Source organism: Heterodontus francisci, chromosome 26 (genome assembly GCF_036365525.1).
Source record: "Heterodontus francisci isolate sHetFra1 chromosome 26, sHetFra1.hap1, whole genome shotgun sequence".
In the NCBI taxonomy this organism is placed as follows: domain Eukaryota; kingdom Metazoa; phylum Chordata; class Chondrichthyes; order Heterodontiformes; family Heterodontidae; genus Heterodontus; species Heterodontus francisci.
Window position 1 is genome coordinate 66,050,678 of NC_090396.1, and position 19,689 is coordinate 66,070,366.

The 19,689-nt window shown below is 41.8% G+C and overlaps 1 protein-coding gene across 1 annotated transcript in view; it reads right to left on the reverse strand.

Moving 5' to 3' along the window:
• The window catches only part of p4hb (prolyl 4-hydroxylase, beta polypeptide), a 33,695-nt gene that overhangs the window by 2,685 nt on the left and 11,321 nt on the right, over positions 1–19,689 (reverse strand). Inside the window, exons 3-9 of the mRNA XM_068058449.1 lie at positions 17,700–17,833; positions 11,624–11,761; positions 3,843–3,947; positions 2,926–3,051; positions 1,586–1,786; positions 727–847; positions 232–413 (exon numbers count right to left, since the gene is read on the reverse strand). Coding sequence (XP_067914550.1) covers positions 232–413; positions 727–847; positions 1,586–1,786; positions 2,926–3,051; positions 3,843–3,947; positions 11,624–11,761; positions 17,700–17,833 — 1,007 coding nt within the window. The remainder of the gene's footprint in view (positions 1–231; positions 414–726; positions 848–1,585; positions 1,787–2,925; positions 3,052–3,842; positions 3,948–11,623; positions 11,762–17,699; positions 17,834–19,689) is intronic.

Consider the following 19,689-nt stretch of genomic DNA (forward strand, 5'->3'; position numbering starts at 1 on the left):
CAAATTGGAATTTGTATACAAAACTGTGCTTCCCACCCTTTTTGCAGAGACAAGAATCTGACCCATTGCATTTTCTACTAAAAGAATCACCCTACAGCAAACTGCTGTTTAGCATCTCCTGAGAAACAGTAAAGCCCCATTTAATGGCATCAAGCTTGACTTGGCCAAGATTTAAATTCTGGATCAACACAAAATATTAATGAGGCAAGGATCACCAGACCCACTACTCACCGTTCGCTCAGGGCTGGCGGGGAAGAACTTCAGGGTCGGGAAACTGTGGATCTTCACAGACTCAATTTCATTGGCAGTGGCATCCATCTTCCCAATAACTATTTTATTATTATCTTTGTACTTTTCCCCCAGAGATTCCCAGATAGGAGCCAGCTGTTTGCAGTGACCACACCATGGAGCATCTGTAGGAGAATATTTTACACAGGTAAATGACCCCAAATTTAAACAGAACAGTATAAACACATTGTAGCTTCTGGTCACATGCCCCAACATTAGGTCCAATTACCACTACTTTCAATTTTAAACCAACCACAGCTCATTGTTATTAGGACCATAAGGTATGCATGTACTGGTCAACATGGTGATCAAAAATATTTAGTAAATTAAGATCCCAGATCTTTCAAGAGGCATAATGAACACAAAGAAAGGATCAAAAGGTTAACCAAGAGAGAAATACATTCCATTAAAGCTCAGAAAAGCACTCATTGTACTTACAGAATTCAACAAAAACATCCTTCGTTTCATCAAAGGCAACTTCCTCAAAGTTTTTGCCAACAAGGACTTTGACAGCAGTTTTGTCCCAATCTTCAGGAACATCTTGGCTCATGAGGTGAGGCTAAAATGTAGTACAGGTAGCAAAAAAAAGCCTTTAAGCTTCAGAACAGTTACTATTTTCAATTTAAATATTTATTCCACAACATTCAAATTTAGACTCAAACTGTGACATCAAGTACATTAAAATGAAACACTGGAAATAAAAACAAAAGTGCTGGAAATATTCAGCAGGTCTGGCAGCTTCTGTGGAGAGAGAAACAGTTAACGTTTCAGGTTTGTGACTTTCATATAATAGGCTAGTGATGGAAAGGGTTTACTGCCCAATTGCTGAATGATTGTTGCTGGAAAATGGAGCCTAGTCTTACTCCATAGATTCAAAAGACTCACTTGAACATGATAGAAGTCTGCCAACACCTACATCATACAACTCAGCACTGGGTATTGTTCTCACAAGAAGGGAAAAACAATGACAAAAAACTGACTTCTGGTACCAGGAGGAATGTGGTTCTCCAACCTGTTGACTTAGCACTTAACCACATGCAAACAGGCAATTCAGCCCATCTGGCTTATGCTAATGTTTATGCTCCAGAGGAGCCACCACTCTTCCATCTAACCCCATCAAGCACATCCTTCAATTCATTTTTCCCTCTTGTGCTTACCTAGCTTCCCCTTAAATTATTCTACGCTATTTGCCTCAACCATGTTCCATCTTCTATCAATTTAAAAACACAAGGACAACTGGTTCATACAGAAGACTCCCACAGGTAGTCATCACTTAGGGATTGGGAAGTCACCTCACCTTCAACTTCCCTCCTAAGAACTGGTTGCAGAAGTTTTTGACATTCTCTACAGTGATGTCCTCACTCTCTGGCTTGTATTTTGTCATCTCCTCCTCCAGGGTGATGAGGCGAATGGCCGGGCATTCCTCTTTCTTCAAACCGAAAAATTCCAGAACTCTTTGGTTGTCCTCAACTTCGCTGTCAATGTAGATGAACAGGATCTGTTGGAAGAGTTTTGAAGGGGCAAATTAATGAGAGTCAGTTAAACAGCCCCAGAGAAAAAATTTGCATATTTTTAAACAAGTCTGGTGTTAAAAGCATCAGGAGAGTCATTTCCCCAAACCCAGATATGAAGACTAGTTCACATCGAATTTGATGACTTCCATGGGGTAGCACTTGGACACTCAAATGGCCTCAGCAGCCCATGGTTAGGACAAAGGAGGGAGCCAAAAAAAAAAAGCACTCAAGCCTCTCTCATCACTATCCAGTGACTTCTGGTGGAAAACATGCATGTGTACCAAACAAGGACAGGATTGGGCTCTTGTTGACTGAACGGTCTTGCTATGTGTAACTGCATAGCAAGTCATTCAGCCTCTCAGGCCTATTCCATCTTTCAATTAGGCCATGACTGTTCGCACCTCAACTATTTAGCAGACGGATTTTCCTCTACATTCAACATCCCACAAAGACAAAATAAACCTGATCTGTGAAAACTTCAACTGACCAGCATCCACAGCCTTTTGAGGGATAGCATTCCAATTTTTCACCATTCTGGGTTTAATAAAAAGTACTACTTGATTTCACTCCACATAGCCTAGCTCTAACTTGAAGATTGTGTCCTTGATGCCCCACCACAGGAAATAGATTATCTACCCTCGTGAATCCCTTTAATCATTTTAAATACCTCAATTAAATTATCTAAACCCCAGTCCTCATAACGAAATATTCTTTAACCCCCAATATAATTCTGGTGAATCTGCGCTATGGTCAAGAGGTCTGATTCCCAAAATGGAACACAGGACACTATCTGCACAACTAAAGTACTACTTGCTCAATTTTGCATTTCAATGAATTTGAGACAGCTAACATTCCAATAACTTTATGACTTTTGTATCCGTGCAGTCCTTTCAACACTAACAATCGTCTCAGATCCAAAGTGGATGACTTCACCTTCAGATGGAGAAAATAGGAACAAACTCTGGAGACTAATCAAACTGGATTACATATTAGACATATACATAGACAGTTAGGTTGAAGTTTTCTATTTTCATTAATTGAGTTTTGGTATTTAAGCTGCAGATAAAATGCCATACAACCTTCCTAGAGCAAGGCAAAGGTCACTGGCACAGCGTCCACTTACTTTCCCCTTGAAGGACTCTGCTGCTTTCTTGAAGTTGTTCAAATTGTCCTGGAAGCTTGGTGAGCTCTTAGGAATGAACAGCAGCATGTGGGTTTTGATATCACCGCCAAAGATCTTTGGAGCAGTCTGCAAGAGAAGAATGATCATTTGAGGACCAACTTTCACCAGGTTTGCTGCAACATAGATTTCACTAGAGCATTTAACCAACATTAATGCTTCACCAAAATTATATTTTTAGCTCCAAATGTACATTATACATCCTAGTCTAACGTGGGCTATTTTCCTGCATTCACTGACATCCATTTGTCTGTTCAGACAAAAACTGTGTACTACTGTACAAATACATGTCATCCACTTAAAACAGTGCAGTCAAGTGTAATGGCACATGTCATGAATAATGACACTAGGCTGCTGACAAGGGAGTGTCGATGTTTTCAGACTTGGGATAAAACTAAACTTCTGCACAATACTCAATACTTTGACTCTTTACTGAGAGACTACACAAAATTGTATCTTAGTCACATCCAAAGAACCATGAACATGAGAAAAGATTTTCACCCTTCTCTGGTTCAAACGATACCACAGGAAACACATTCACCAACCTCTCAATAGACCTTCAAGTTCATTCGTGATTTTGAAGTTGGGCTCCAGGAAATTGAATTTTTTTTTAAATATTAGTTTCTGGAATGTGGGCGTAGCTGGCTAGACCAGCATTTATTGCTGATCTCTTAATTGCTTTTGAACTGAGAGGCTTACTAGGCCATTTGAGAGAGCATATTAAGAGTCAACCACATTGTGGTGGGTCTGGAGTCACACGTAGACCAGACCAAGTAAGGAGGGCAGATTTTCTTCCCTAAAAAAACAGTACTGGGGAATCTCTAGTTCCAGAAAGTATTCAAAAAAAAAAGTTTGCCTACCTGCTCAGTGAATTCAATAACTAGAGGCAGCTGGTTGTTCTTAATAAATTCGATTATATCCTCCTTTGTAACTTCTCCATCATAGATGTTACGACCTTCATCGAACTGGAAGAGAAACGATACAATGAGTGAGCAAACCATTCAACAAGTACATCTATCTAAACACATGGTATGCCTGGAGCAACAGCAGTCACACTTCATACAACGCCCATCTATCCCTATTTATACAAGTTCCTACAAATACCAGCGAAAACACAGACACCCTGCATTAGACATTACAGGCCATATACACTGAGGTCCCAGCACTGCACTGGATTGATGCAACTAATCTGGTGGTCTGATCGCTTTGCTGCCAAATTCCAACTCTTGTTGCTTGGAAAGTCAAATTCATTTCAGTTTTAATTGCTCAGCTTCAAGGCTGCACAATGGAAACTGCCTTTCCATCACCTCCCCCATTCTTTAACCCATCCACTAAAACTACCACTACATTGAGATTCAACCACAAGTTTTTTGGGTTACAAATTGCTCCAGTTATTGATAGTCTCTTCAACTACTCAAGGACACAAGTATTACTGCATTTCACTTCATTGTAGACAACCATGAACCTAGTCAATGATTTCTCCCTATACAAAAATGAGGAAATTACCATTTTCCAGAAGGATTCACAAGTGATTTTACACACTTTCAAAGATAATTTCCAGCAAGGGACTTCTGCAGAGTATGTTCATAAGTAGCAGTGATCAAATACTATTAGACTCTCTCCCATTCCTCATATAGTACACTAAGCAAAACTACACTCAACATTTGCTGCATCCAACACAAATAACCTAATGCCTTTACATTACAACCCCAAACAGTAGTTCCATTAACAGCAATCTATATATAGTTGTCAAACGGACACTGGCTCCCCAATTTAGAAGGGAAATTATGCTCAACATAACCTGACTGTGCATTAAGTCACGTTAAAGCCATAACTCCAGCAAGTGTGAAATTACACACCGCACCGGATTTAGCACCAGAGTGCTCAAGATGGTATAATCCTCATTTAAACTTTTAAAATAAAGGCTTATGAAACTGCCGCTTTACATTTTATTTATGTAATTAGCATGTTTAAAGAAAAACTCTAGTCACCTTGCATTCTCTACCAACAGCTGAAGAGCAACAATCCAAGCTTCTGTAAGAACTCTGGATTGAAGATTTGTGGCCAACTCTCCCTGGAGCACTGGTGCCCAGGCCCAGTAATGGGCCACCCCTGCCAATTTGAAATTTATTTTTAGCATTCTGCATACGTGCACCACTTTACATCAAGTGGGTCAGTCAAGGAAAAAGTAGTTCTAAATGAAGTCTCCCAATCCTCTCCACCTCTCTAACCCAACGTTCCACGGGTTTGTAACTGCTCAAACAGGATGACAGACAAGTTTCTAAAAACGCAACCTTTTGTACATTTCCACCGTTTTGCACGACTACATTCATACTGCCTCTTCAGCCATACAGCCACCTTGCTGAGCAAGTAGTTACTAATTACCTTGCCCATATCTGTTCTTTCCCCTCTGCACTGTAGAATCCTGAATGAAACTCTTTGCTACATTAGCAAGGTGATTGCATGCCCACACAGGTATGTTACCACATTAGGTAAAGCATTTCCTATATCGTAAAATTTCAGTTGGAACATGCAAACGCTCCTGCTTGCTGAGTGATGGGATTCAATCCAAGCAGTGGTTAAAACTGGTAACAGGAAAATGGTAACTGGTAACAGACGCATCTGCTCTGATGATGCTACCTTCCATGACGGTGCTTCTGATGGGACCTCCATTTTCATCAACCAAGGATTCCCCCCCCCCCACTGTTGTTGACAGGGCCCTCAACCGTGTCCGGCCCATTTCCTGCACCTATACCCTCACCCCTTCCCCTCCCTCCCAGAACCGTGACAGGGTTCCCCTTGTCCTCACTTTCCACCCCATCAGCCTCCATATCCAAAGGATCACCCTCCACCATTTCCGCCACCTCCAACATGAAGCCATCACCAAACACATCTTCCCCTCCCTTCCCGTCAGCATTCCGAAAGGGATCGTTCCCTCCGCGACACCCTGGTCCACTCCATTACCCCCACCACCTCGTCCCCGTCCCATGGCACCTTCCCCTGCAATCGCAGGAGGTGTAATACCTGCCCATTTACCTCCTCTCTCCTCACTATCCCAGGCCCCAAACACTCCTTTCACGTGAAGCAGCGATTTACTTGTACTTCTTTCAATGTAGTATACTGTATTCGCTGCTCACAATGTGGTCTCCTCTACATTGGGGAAACCAAACGCAGACTGGGCGACCGCTTTGTGGAACATCTCCGCTCAGTCCGCAAGCAGGACCCTGAGCTTCCGGTTGCTTGCCATTTCAACACTCCCCCCGCTCTCATGCTCACATCTCTATCCTGGGCTTGCTGCAGTGGTCCACTGAACATCAACGCAAGCTCGAGGAACAGCATCTCATTTTCCGATTAGGCACACTACAGCCTGCCGGACTGAACATTGAGTTCAATAATTTCAGAGCTTGACAGGCCCCCCATTTTACTTTTATTTTTAATAATTTTTTCTTTTCTCCATTTTTTAAACTTTTGTTCATTTCATCTTAGTTTGTTCAGTTTGCTTACCCACTTTTTTTTTTCATGTTTGTACTTGCTGCTGTTCAATTTTCAGTCCATTAACACCCTATCTGTACTATTGCTTTGTCTTTCAACACACCATTAACATATTGTTTGCCTTTGCTCCATGACCTCTTGGTCAGCTATGTGGCCTTGTCCAATCCACACCTTCTCCTTTGTTATCTCTTGCCCCACCCCCGGCTCACTTGCTCATAACCTTTGACATTTCTAATATTTGCTAGATCCGAAGGGTCACTGACCCGAAACGTTAACTCTGCTTCTCTTTCCACAGATGCTGCCAGACCAGAGTGGTTCCAGCATTTCTTGTTTTTATTACAGGAAAATAGTTTGTCTGGTTTCATTTCCCTTTTAAATTATGGCCTGATGTGTTCCATTAGAACAGATCATCCATTCTGATTCAGCAACCAGTTTGATGCCCACATTCTAAATCTGTACATCTAGTGAGATAAACCAGCGACAAGTGGGCCAAACTGGTTCAAAGCCATGGGATAGAGATCTCAAGTTGCTGCTCCTTATTCCTCCCTCCCCATGAAACTTAAAACTACAACTGAAAGCGATCACAGAACTGAATGACCTGCTAAAAGTTAATGGCCAAATGCACTACTTGTCATGGCAGGAAGTCCAAATGAGGCAAGTACCAGGTCAAGTAAAAAGAGGGTAGGGCAGGGGATAAGCCCAGACTGGTATTCAGCACCATTAAGTACTGTTGTGGATTTGGAATGAGAACAGAACCAAGCTCATCTGTGATGTACTCTACAGTTTCAAATAGCCTGCTGATGCTCACTGTTAAGGCCATTAACAAATTGCCTCTTGGGTAAGGTATGAATAGTAAAAGAATGAAGTGTGGCATTTAATGCCAATCAGTTCCCAGTATATCAACTATAATAGAAGTGAGGACATTTCAACTACTGTCACTGGAAATGCCTCAAATATTAGATGGCCCAGGAAAAAGCAGCTTTCAGACAGCAACAAGCTTACAGGTTGGCAACTCTACATTTAATGTATGACCAACCCGGTTTAATCAATTTACAGAGATCTTAATAAAATAAACCACTCCTCAGGATGAGCTCAACCAAACCAGGACTTCACTTCATTTACTTGAAGCTCAGTGTATAGGTTACTTAAAATAAGCTTAACAGCCTACTAAAAATAGCACTTCTGTAGTTAGGGTCACTAGTGGAACTTCACCCCAAGGGGCCAGCTGCACTCTAAAGTGTACTTTTGCTGCAGTTGGAGAAAGAGCAAGAACAAAAGCAATCAAAACAAGAAATACTACACAATACTCTAACGACATAAATGATAGCTGACCGTTTCATATTTAAATCATGTCAGTGCAATTTGCTGCCAACAGATCATCCTTTAATCCAAATGATCTCAAGATTCAAACCAAATTTGGAAGGGCAAAAATCCATATTACAGGTGTTTCCGTTTCAAGAGGATGCAAAAAAATTCACCTGCTTCTTATGCTGTTCTGAATTCCTAACCTTAGAACCAAGAGGATTTTACAGCACAGAAGGCATCGTTTGCCCTAGCGTGTGCTCTTTTGCTAAAGTCATCTAAAACTAATCCCACTTTTCCCCCTAATTTTCCTTGCACAAAGCACCGCATTCTTCAAAGATCTCTCCAGCCCAGTCCCTTCCACACAGTAACTCGTCACTGACTCTAGTGAAAGACAAGTCTTTCTCCATTCACCTTGATCAAAACAATTTCCATTTAAAAAAAAAACTTCAGACCTTCTCTTGGCCTACTCTGCTCAAGTGGAAATTGCCCTAACATTTGACATCACAATCTAGTAGCTTGCATCCTTGTGAATCTAAAGCTTCAATTTCCTTTATGTAACTGTTGCCCAAAACTACAGCCTACTGACTTGTAGAAATGTATTTCCTTATTCTGATGCCTCTACTCAAAGCAGTAAAACAAAACCACGTGTTCCATCCACGTGTACTTTCACAATAGTATATTTAAACCAGGAGGTCTGTTTATCCATACCCTTTCACATTGTTTTCTATGCCTTGTTTTTCCCCTCCCAAAAAATACAACGTTACACTTCATACTAACCATCAGCCACATGACTGCTAATGTCTGCTCTCTTCATTGTTTGCTAAATATACTGAATGGCAAGTCTGTAAATTTCTAAAAATAATCTTATGGGCTGCATTAAGTATTTAAACACGTGTATACAGATAGCAAGGCCAGCCAGTCTTGGGGAAAACATCACAATGAAACCCAACCTTGCCCTTGAACCAAACGTTTCTCAGCAATTATGGGATTGCAGACAAAATCTAGAACCCCAGATATCTTCCCTTGCCAAGGGGGCAATTGGAGCATCCCAAAGCTGCCTAGGCAGAATAAACCAACTCAACAGATTAGGAGGCAAACTTGCTCTGTATGCATTAGCACTATAACAGCCAGTAACTTTACACAAGCCAAGGCATTTTGGTGGCTGGGAGAAGTAGAGATCAAACATGTAAACCATCCTAATTCTATTCATGACCAATTGATGTGTAGACCTACAATAAAAAGCTCTCACATTTACACCGCAGTGATTTCCAAACAAGTTTTTAAACAATGATTTAAGCCTGGGGTTCTCAACTGGGGGTCCACAAAAAGATTTCATGGGGGCTGCCAAAAAAAATGGCTTAGATGAAAACTGGTGCTTAATATTGGAAATCGGACCCAGAATGATGCTGCCACCCAATGGCTGGCTCCCCAGAAATTGAAAGATCTCACATTCAGTAGTCTCAGTCTCTGGTTTATTCATCGTAACAGAGCCCGAATGTTAGTCACCCTAAGGGGGTAGAGAACCATTCCATGGACAATTTCCCTTCAGTTAGCAGCCTATATGATTCGGTCTGGTGATCAAGGAAAAGCAGATTAAGCAGCCACTCCAATTCATCCATTTATATTATGTTTCTCAATGTCAAACCTGATACTTTCTGCCTCTACAGTAAAATGTCCACAATAGATCTGAAATTACAATCAGGAGCACAATCTTCTGTGCAAAACAAAGCAGAGCCTCCAACCCCAGTGGCCCACTTAGGATCAATATTAAATGCAATGTGATGTTCAAGAGAGCTCCAAAGAAAGGGAACATGAGGGAGAGTAAAGGAAGAATTTGAACTCCTCAGATCCTTCTAGGAACTGTGACAATTAAAGATACAAGCAGAATTATTTAGAGCTGGATGCTGCAGTACTGGAGCAGAACGGTGGAACAGTAACAGATTAATAGTCTCAGTATATCAAGGTGAATAAAAAGAGTTCAGATATGGACGTCAAATTCTATTCAGTCTACTGACGTGTCTGCAGAGAGCTTAGGTGCACGTTGACAGAACCAAGGGTGACAGAGCCACCCGTCCCTGCCATGTGTTGCGAATGTCCGACTAGCGTTTATCTAGCATAAAAGGGCTGTTTCCTATTCCAGTGTACTGGGATGGTTTGCGCTCATTTAGTCTCCAGGGTAATGCATTCAGCAGCTGCCCTCCCAAGTCTCAGGATATTCCCCTTTAGCCATTACGTGGGGCAATGCCATCATAACATGGGGTGACACAGAGCTGATGGCAGAGTGTCAACCACCCTGATGCCCTATTTTAAACCCAGTGCCAGTTACTAAGCTCACATACCACCAACTATGAGATGGGAAATTCACAGCCCGTGTCAGGGATTTAGCAGACATGTCTCACCTTGAATTGATCCTCAATCCCAGTTACTCAGTTTGCTTTTACCCAGAGTTTTCCCCTTGCTTATACAGGAAAATTCTGATGTTGTGTAAAAGGGAGTTCTTAAAATTTTTATAACACGAAAGGGGCCTCAAAACCTAGAAGCAAAAAAGGTTGAAAACTCCGGACATAAGCCAATGAAGGTAGTACAAAACTCCCTTCCTTTAATAATCAAAGACGCCACCTCCTGGTAACAGAAGTTCCAGATCCTACAAAACAAGCAACAGCTGCACTTTAGATGCATGGCAATAATGGTTTGCCTGGGTGGGGATTACAGTACTGTTATGGGAATTAACATGGCTTTTAAGAAGCTAAATCAGTTTAGCGTTTAATTTTACACAATTGGCTACAAAGTCAGCCAAATACCAAACATGTTAACTCACTTCCAAGGAGGCATGTGTAAGCAGGCCAGAGTTATTTAAACTGTTAGTGGATCAGGACTAGAGTTAGTCACCAGGTCAACAGAGAATGTGTTAGACGACAAACCAAAAGCATAAATACAAAGGTTTATTTTTGTAACCTGGGGTGGGCCTGTCTATTTACCACACAACCCATTAACTATACATTATTGAAGTCATGGACTTGAATTTGGAATTTAGTGTAGTGAGTAGTTTTAATTTGTTTGCTGGTAACCGTGTTGGGAAGGGACAGGAAGCACACATCCGGTACAGCTTCATAAATGCATCACCTCAAACTGCTTCCACCACTGTGAGAAAAACAATCACTGGCACTTTGGAACATAGGAACAGGGGAGGCCATTCAGCCCTTCGAGCCTGTTCCGCCATTCAACTAGACTGGCTGATCTGTATCTTAACTCCATTTACCTGGTGTTGCTCCTATCGATCAATGCCCTTGCTGAACAAAAACCCTTCACCCAGGTTTTGAAATTTTCCGATTGGTTTTTACCATTGCTTGGGAGGGAGCTCCAGATTTCCACTACCCTGAGAGAAAAAGGCTTCCATGAATGGCCTAGCTCTAACTTTAAAAGTTTGCCTCCTTGTTGTGGACTCTACCAGAGAAAATACTTCACCTAGTGTTGCCAAAAATCAAGTTTAGAAGGAGTTCAGTTGCACTGCTGTGTATTTCAGTCTTTAAATTGGATATAAAAGCTCCCATTAAGTTAGGAGATCCTACAACATCCTACAAGAAACGACAGTCCAGCTCCAGCAAAATACTACATGCCCATGGTTATCTTAAAATCTTTGACAATATTCAAACTTTATCAGCTTTGCATAGTCTGGAGAATACAATGTTTACTACCACTAGGCCTATTGGTAATAATGAGTGCAATGGGTCTACAACCAGTGAGTGCCTGACTCCAAAATACTCTAGCTAATCAAATGCTGCTTTACATGCCAAAAGAAAACTTTTACTCTGCACCTACAATCTAGACCAATTTGATTAATTACCTTTTTAAAAAGGACAACTCCATCCTTCTTCACATCATATTTGGTAAAGATGTCTGCTTCTGAAGTGATTCCAAACGGCACCTCGTCAAAGGCCTCTGCAGCCTGCAGGAATATTTTGGCATCGTTCCCTTCCACATCCTGAAACAGACGCACAGCTTTACTCAAGGAACATTTTGACTCCACTCAAAACATCGATAAGAGCTGCAAATTTTAGTTTGTTGCAATGAAAGTGAATAGCAGGGTTTTCTCATCTTACAGTATTGAGTTTTACAATAATCCAAACTCAGCGTCAAGAGGGTCATTCCAGACTACAAAAGCCACCAATGACAGCTTTTGGGCAGGGGGTTGGTGGTAGAAAAGAAAGAGGGAGAGAGACAAGGGATTTAACACAAGCTATTTTGAACAGATTACACACTTGGGGCTCAGAACCACTCAAACATCTGGTGGGGAACATTCTTCTTAAACGAGCATTTGTTTTTCTTGCACCTTGTACAAAATTAGCTTTGGTAAGTATCAACACCAAAATCTTTAAAGTCTTCACTCCTAGTAGTGATACATACATATGAATTGGGAATAGGCCACTCAGCCCTTCGAGCCTGCTCCGCCATTCAATAAGTTCATGGCTGAACTGATCACTCCACATTTCCACCTAATTTGAGGCCCCAACACAGATCCCTGTGGCACATTGCTTGTTACATCTTGCCAAACAGAAAATGACCCATTTATGCCTACTGTTGCCTGTTAGCTGGCCAATCTTCTATTCATGCCAATATGTTACCCCCTACACCATGAGCTTTTATTTTCTACAATAACCTTTGATGTGGCACCTTATCAAATGTCTTCTGGAAATCTAAGTACAACACGTCCACCGGTTCCCCTTTGTCCACAACACAAGCAACTCCCTCAAAGAACTCCAATAAATTGGTTAAATATAATTTCCTATTGCGGTAATGAAACTACAAAGACTTCTACAGGATAGCTAGAAATGTGAAAATACTCCAGTCCAAAAGCACGAGAGAAGAGTTTTAAGGTTTTTTTTTTGAAAGCAGGCGGCACTACAACATGGTCTGCCAAGTATGTTGGGGCTCAATGAGTAATTATGAATAGGGACAACAGGGAACAAGGAGAAACCCAGTAATGGCAGAGGACATGTCAAGGAATACAAAGCCAGAGATTCTCAGACACGATGGGACAAGGTGATGGAGAGAAGCAAGACATTTTGATGTCTACATGCCAGTGCACAGGAGCCAGTGAAGATTGGAGAGAAAGAAAGTGACTAGACCAAGACTGTGCTAGGCGAGGGTGAGAATATGGGCTGTGATGAGTTTTGTAAATTAGAAGCATCGATGCAAAGGCGCCATTTCTGGAAAATGATGAGTCAAGACTCCAAAGGACAAAGGCATGGATCGCATGCAGCCATGCAAGTACAAGACAGAAAGGGAAGAAAATAAAGTAGCTTGGCAAGAGATTGTGGGGCTAATAAGCATGAATCCAAGTCAACAGTATCCCTCAGACTCCATAACTAATTAGTCTGCAGTGGCGAGCTGCACTATGGCCAGAAGCTGATAGCTTCAGTCTTGCAAGTCAAGAGATCAGTGAAAGAGGGTTTGCACTGGACCTTATGGTACATATGGAAGACGACTATATTTCCAGACAATGGAGGACAGAGCTCGAGTGGCACTGCAGACAAAGAAGCCTTCAACACTGACTGAATACTCTGACGAAAGGCCATTGACCTGACATGGATGTGGATGTGTTGTACTATGTTTCTATCTCCACAGATCCTGCCTAACCTGCTGAGTATTTCTAGCATTGTGCTTCTATTTCAGAAGCCTCAATACTGTTTACAGCAGAGAATTCAATGTTCTAACGCGTGTACAAATACTTTTCTGCTGTTAGCTTAAATTTGTGGACTTGCATTATCTTTTGGTAATGACACCAATCTTCAGTAACCTTGATCTCAGTTCTCGTGAGGGGAATAAAGCACCAATTCAAGTTTTAATACAATTACAAATTTGAGTTTGGCAATTTTTCCCCTCTATTTCCAAATCCCAATTATTTCTTTATCATCTTGTTCAGCTCACCCTCAATTTCCTACATACCCAAGGCATACTTTTCCTCAAGTTGCCCATTCTACTCTTCTCCCCACCACATCAGTAATCCTGCCACACAACTCTAGTTAACCTCTCACTAGGATATTGGTCCCAGCTTTGTTGACACACCCCCCACACACAATCCAAAGGATTTGTGCAAACACACAAGAATCAGAACACTAACCTCAACACTCTCCCCCCCACTCCCCCAAAAAGCATACCTCTAGCTACTTAACTCCTTAATATGGCTGCTCTTGTATTGAGTAGTGAGACACTGAATCCTGCAATTAGCAACTTTGAAGACCAGTTTCTTAATCCTTCACCTAACTTCAGAATGTTTTGGTGGGACCCAGTTCCTGTTGGCTGTTGCTGGTGTGCATATGAACCAAGGCTTGCCAGCTGAACCACCCCCCCAAACCATCCAAGAGCTTTCACATCCACTCATTAGGGGGATTGACACTATTCTCTGCAGCAAATACTGAGTGTCCAGACAGCTGTGTTGCCTGTCTGGGTGCCAGGGTTTGGGACATCTGCTCAGGGCTGGACAGAAACTTACAGTGGGAGGGGGAAGATCCAGTCATTGTGGTCCATGGAGGTACCAACAACATAGGTAGGACAAGAAAAGAGGTTCTGCAGGATCAGTATGAGGAACTAGGCACCAAATTAAGCAGAACCTCAAAAGGTAATAACCTCTGGATTATTACCTGAGCCACGTGCAGCAATAATTATGGGGGATTTTAACCTACATACAGATTGGAAAAAAAAAATCAGGTAGGCAGAGGTAGCCTAAATGAGTAGATAGAATGTTTTTGGAATAATTTCTTGGAACAATATGTTCTGGAGCCAGAGAACAGGCTATACTGGACCTGGTACTGTGCAACGAGATAGGATTAATTAATGACCTCATAGTTAAGGCGCCCCTAAGTAGCAGCAATCATACGATTGAATTTACATTCAGTTTGAGGGAGAGAAGAGTGGGTCCAAGACTTGTATTTTAAACTTAAAGAAGGGCAATTATGAGGGCATGAAAGCAGAGCTAGCTAAAGCGAACTGGCAAATCAGGTTAAAGGATAGGTCAATAGAGATGCAGTGGCAGACATTTAAGGGGATATTTCAGAATACACAGAATAAATTCATTCCAACAAGAAAAATTCCAAGGGTGGGACCCACATCCGTGGTGAACTAAAACAGTTAAAGTTAGCATCAAACTTAAAGAAATTGCCTATAATTGCACAAAGATGGGAGGCAGGTCAGAAGATTGGACAGAATATAAAAACCAGCAAAGAATGACTAAATGATTGATAAGGAAGGTAAAATTAGAGTATGAGAGAAATCTAGCTAGAAATATAAAGATATTTTAAAAAGTCAACAAAGTGAGCACTGGTCCTATAGAATGCGAGTCTGGGGAATTAATAACGGACAAGAAGGACATGGCAGATGAATGCAACAGATATTTTAAATCGGTCTTCACTATTGAGGATACAAGTAACATCCTAGTATTAGCTGCAAGTCAGGAAATGGAAGGGAGGGAAGAACTCAAGAAAAGTACAATCACCAAGGAAGTGGTACTGAACAAATTGTTGGAGCTGTGGGCTGACAAGTCCCCAGGTCCTGATGGACTTCATCCTAGGGTGTTAAAAGTGGCTAGGGAGATAGTTGATGTGTTAATTTTAATTTTCCAAAATTCCCTAGATTCAGGGAAGGTTTCATTAGATTGGAAAATAGCAAATATAATTCCTTTATTCAAGAGGGAGGGAGACAGAAAGCAGAAAACTACAGGCCAGTTAGCTTAATATCTGTCTTAGGGAAAATGCTATAGCAGGACATTTAGAAAAATTCAAGGTAATCAGGCAGTGTCAAAATGGTTTTGTGAAAGGGAAATCATGTTTCACCAATTTAGTGCAGCCCTTTGAGGGAGTAACATGTACTGTGGATGTAGTGTACTTAGATTTCCAGAAGGCATTTGATAAGGTGCCACACAAAGGTTATTGCAGAAAATAAAAGTTCATGGTGTAGGAGGTAACATATTGGCATGGATAGAGGATTGGCTAGCTAACAGGAAACAGTAGGCATAAATGGGTCATTTTCTGTTTGGCAAGATGTAACAAGAGGTGTGCCACAGGGATCTGTGTTGGGGCCTCAAATTTTTTACAACTTATATAAAAATGACTTGGATGAAGGGACAGAAGGTATGGTTGCTAAATTTGCTGGTGACAGATAGGTAGGAAAGTAACTTGTGAAGAGGACATAGGGGGCCATAAAGGGATATAGATTGGTTAAGTGAGAGAGCAAAGATCTAGCAAATGGGGCATAATGTGGGAAAGGGTGAAATCATCCACTTTGGCAGGAAGAAAAGAAAAGCATTGGTGAGTGATTGCAGAGCTCTGAGATGCAGAGGGATCTAGCAGTCTTAGTGCATGAATCGCAAAAGGTTAGTATGCAGGTACAGCATGAAGTTTGGGAAAGCTAATAGAATGATATTGTTTATCGCTAGAGGAATTGAATACAAAAGTAGGTTATGCTTCAGCTATACAGGGCACTGGTGAGACCACACCTGGAGTACTGTGTACAGTACTGGTCTCCTTATTTAAGGAAGGATGTAAATGCATTGGAGGCAGTACAGAGAAGGTTTACTAGACTAATACCTGGAATGGGTGGACTGTCTTAGGAGGAAAGATTGGACAGGCTAGGCTTGTATCCACTAGAATTTAGAAGCCCAAGAGGTGACTTGATTGAAAAATACAAGATCCTGAGGGGTCTTGACAGGGTGGATGTAAAAAGGTTTCCCCTTGTGGGAGAATCTAGAACTAGGGGTCACTGTTTAAAAATAAGGGGTTGCCCATTTAAGACAGATGAGAAATTTTTTCTCAGAATCGTGAGTCTTTGGAATTCTCTTCCTCAAAGGAAGTGGAAGCAGAGTCTGAATATTTTTAAGGCAGAGGTAGATAGATTCTTGATAAGCAAGGGGTTGGAAGGTTATCGGGGTAGCTGGAAATATGGAGTAATCAGTTCGGCCATGAACTTATTGAATGGCAGAGCAGGCTCGAAGGGCCAAGTTGTCTGCTCCAAGTTCGCATGCTGTATTTATAATGCAGCACTGCCATAGGAAGTCCTAACAATATCAGTCACTGTGCCCAGTAGCATACAGTAGCACTAAGGAATTAACCCAATGCAATATTTGTGGCTACAGGCCAGATCCTTAATCACCAAACAATGCAGGTTCTGCTATCTGTAGCCTTATGCCATAGCTTCCAATTCAGTGCACAGATGGCAAACCTCTTAATGTTACCCAAACGCAACATTTCTCACTTCAAATAATGGTTTTGTATTTCATTGTTTTTTTATACAGTTGTAAAACCCAGCACTATTTAGAGCAATTCACATGGTAGTGTTTTGCTAGTGAATAATTCTTGAAATGTTTATTTCAAAAAACAAGAATCCCCAAGTGGCTTTATCACTTGTTATTCTATTGTTACACACCCTACTGGGCTTTAAGTAGCAAAAGGACAATGTAATTTGAGCAAAATAAAGCATCTTATTCAGTTATGTAAAGCAATACCCAATTACAACTGCACATAAATAAGTGGCCATATACTAGCAGTAACTTATAAATAGACTTGTTGGCTAACAACATGTCCAACATTCAGTTACACGTTGCAGCAGTGTCAATGCATGCAGGTCATCAATGCTGCACTGACAGTTCAATGATGGGGAAACTCCAGCCAGGATGAAGCCAGTTTTCAACCCATTTTTGCCAAAGTAATTCTTCATTCAAGGAAAAAGGAAAGGAAGGGACAATTTTACCCGTTCTTTGCATCAAGTATCACTTTCATTCAGTGGCTGATAAGCAGAACTGAAAATAGAGTCTGTTGCATTCACTGAACACTGCCTTTCACCACTACACAAAAAGCTCCCTTATTCATATTATACATTATCTCACTGGTGTGTGCATATTACCTAAATTTTTAAGCAATAATCAGTACCTTGAAGAACCCAATAACCACCACTTCAGATGACTCCACTAGCTTCTCAGCAGCATCTGCTTCACTGATGGTGTCTGCTGCAGGTCCCATACGTTTCTTCAGCCAGTTAATAATATCCTCATGCTGTCTTCCAGCTAACCAAAAGGAAGATCAAAGCACTTTAAAATAAAGAAAACTTGCTCATATACAGCGAGCTCATGAAGTAATGAGAAAGGACGCCACTTCTCAGGTAACCAAGTGACTGCACCCTCTATTGTGCGCTCTTCACACGAAGGGAGAATCTGGTTAGCACTAGCTGCAAACCAGGAAGAAGCAACACTAGCTAACTTCAGGCTACAGCCAAGATATTTCACCCCAAATGCTGTTGTATGTGTATTGAATAGATATAACCGCTAAGGATTCAGTGCTGTAGACTTCAGTTTTTAAATACAGTAGGGAGGCACTGAAGCACTTTACACTACCCCTTCTTCTGCTGTTAGTTCACAAAGACATCAGCAGTGAATGGGAGGTGAATACCAGAGATCCAATTAAAAGGTAAGATAGATAAGCACAAGGGAGAAAGGAAGAAAGGATAAGCTGATAAGGCTAGTAGGCTAGGAGGAGGTTCATGTGGGCCAAATGGCCTGCGGCTGTCCTGTACGCAATGTAATTTTGTGCATTCAGCGGTGTAAATAGGCCACACATCCCAGGCCTGACTGACATTAAAAAGGTCTTTCAATTAACTGTTGAAATATTGCTCGTCAATTGGAGGTACTAACCGAGTTGCAACTAAGTTCTTAATTTATTGTTGCAAAATACTGAATAATTAAGCTTTTGTTTCTATTTTTTTTTTATTCATTCATGGGATGTGGGTGTCACTGGCTATGCCAGCATTTATTGCCCATCCCTAATTGCCCTTCAGAAGGTGGTGGTGAGCTGCCTTCTTGAACTGCTGCAGTCCATTTGAGGTAGGTACACCCACAGTGCTGTTAGGAAGGCAGTTCCAGGATTTTGACCCAGAGACAGTGAAGGAACAGCAATATAGTTCCAAGTCAGGATGGTGTGTGACTTGGATCGGAACTTGCAGGTGGTGATGTTCCCATGCATCTGCTGCTCTCGTCCTTCGTGGTGGTAGAGGTCACGGGTTTGGAAGGTGCTGTCTAAGGAGCCTTGGTGTGTTGCTGCGGTGCATCTTGTAGATGGTACACTGCTGCCACAGTGCGTCGGTGGTGGAGGGAGTGAATGTTTGTGGATGGTGTGCCAATCAAGCAGGCTGCTTTGTCCTGGATGGTGTCGAGCTTCGTTGGAACTGCACCCATCCAGGCAAATGGAGAATATTCTGTCACACTCCTGACTTGTGCCTTGTAGATGGTGGACAGGCTTTGGGGAGTCAGGAGGTGAGTTACTCACCTCAGGATTCCTAGCCTCTGACCTGCTCTTGTAGCCACAGTACTTATATGGCTACTCCAGTTCAGTTTCTGGTCAATGGTAGCCCCTAGAATGTTGATAGTGGGGGATTCAGCAATGGTAATGCCATTGAATGTCAAGGGGAGATGGTTAAATTCTCTCTTGTTGGAGATGGTCATTGCCTGGCACTTGTGTAGCACAACTATTACTCGCCACTTATCAGCCCAAACCTGGATATTGTCCAGGTTTTGCTGCATTTCTACACGGACTGCTTCAGTATCTGAGGAGTTGCGAATGGTGCTGAACATTGTGCAATCATCAGCGAACATCCCACTTCTGACATTATTGAAGGAAGGTCATTGATGAAACAGCTGAAGATGGCTGGGCCTAGGACACTACCCTGAGGAACTCCTGCAGTGATGTCCTGGAGCTCAGATGATTGACCAACAACCACAGCCATCTTCCTTTGTGCTAGGTATGAATAACCAGCAGAGAGTTTTCCCCGATTCCCATAGACTCCAATTTTGCCAGGGCTCCTTGATGCCATACTCTGTCAAATGCTGCCTTGATGTCAAGGGCAGTTACTCTCACCTCACCTCTTGAG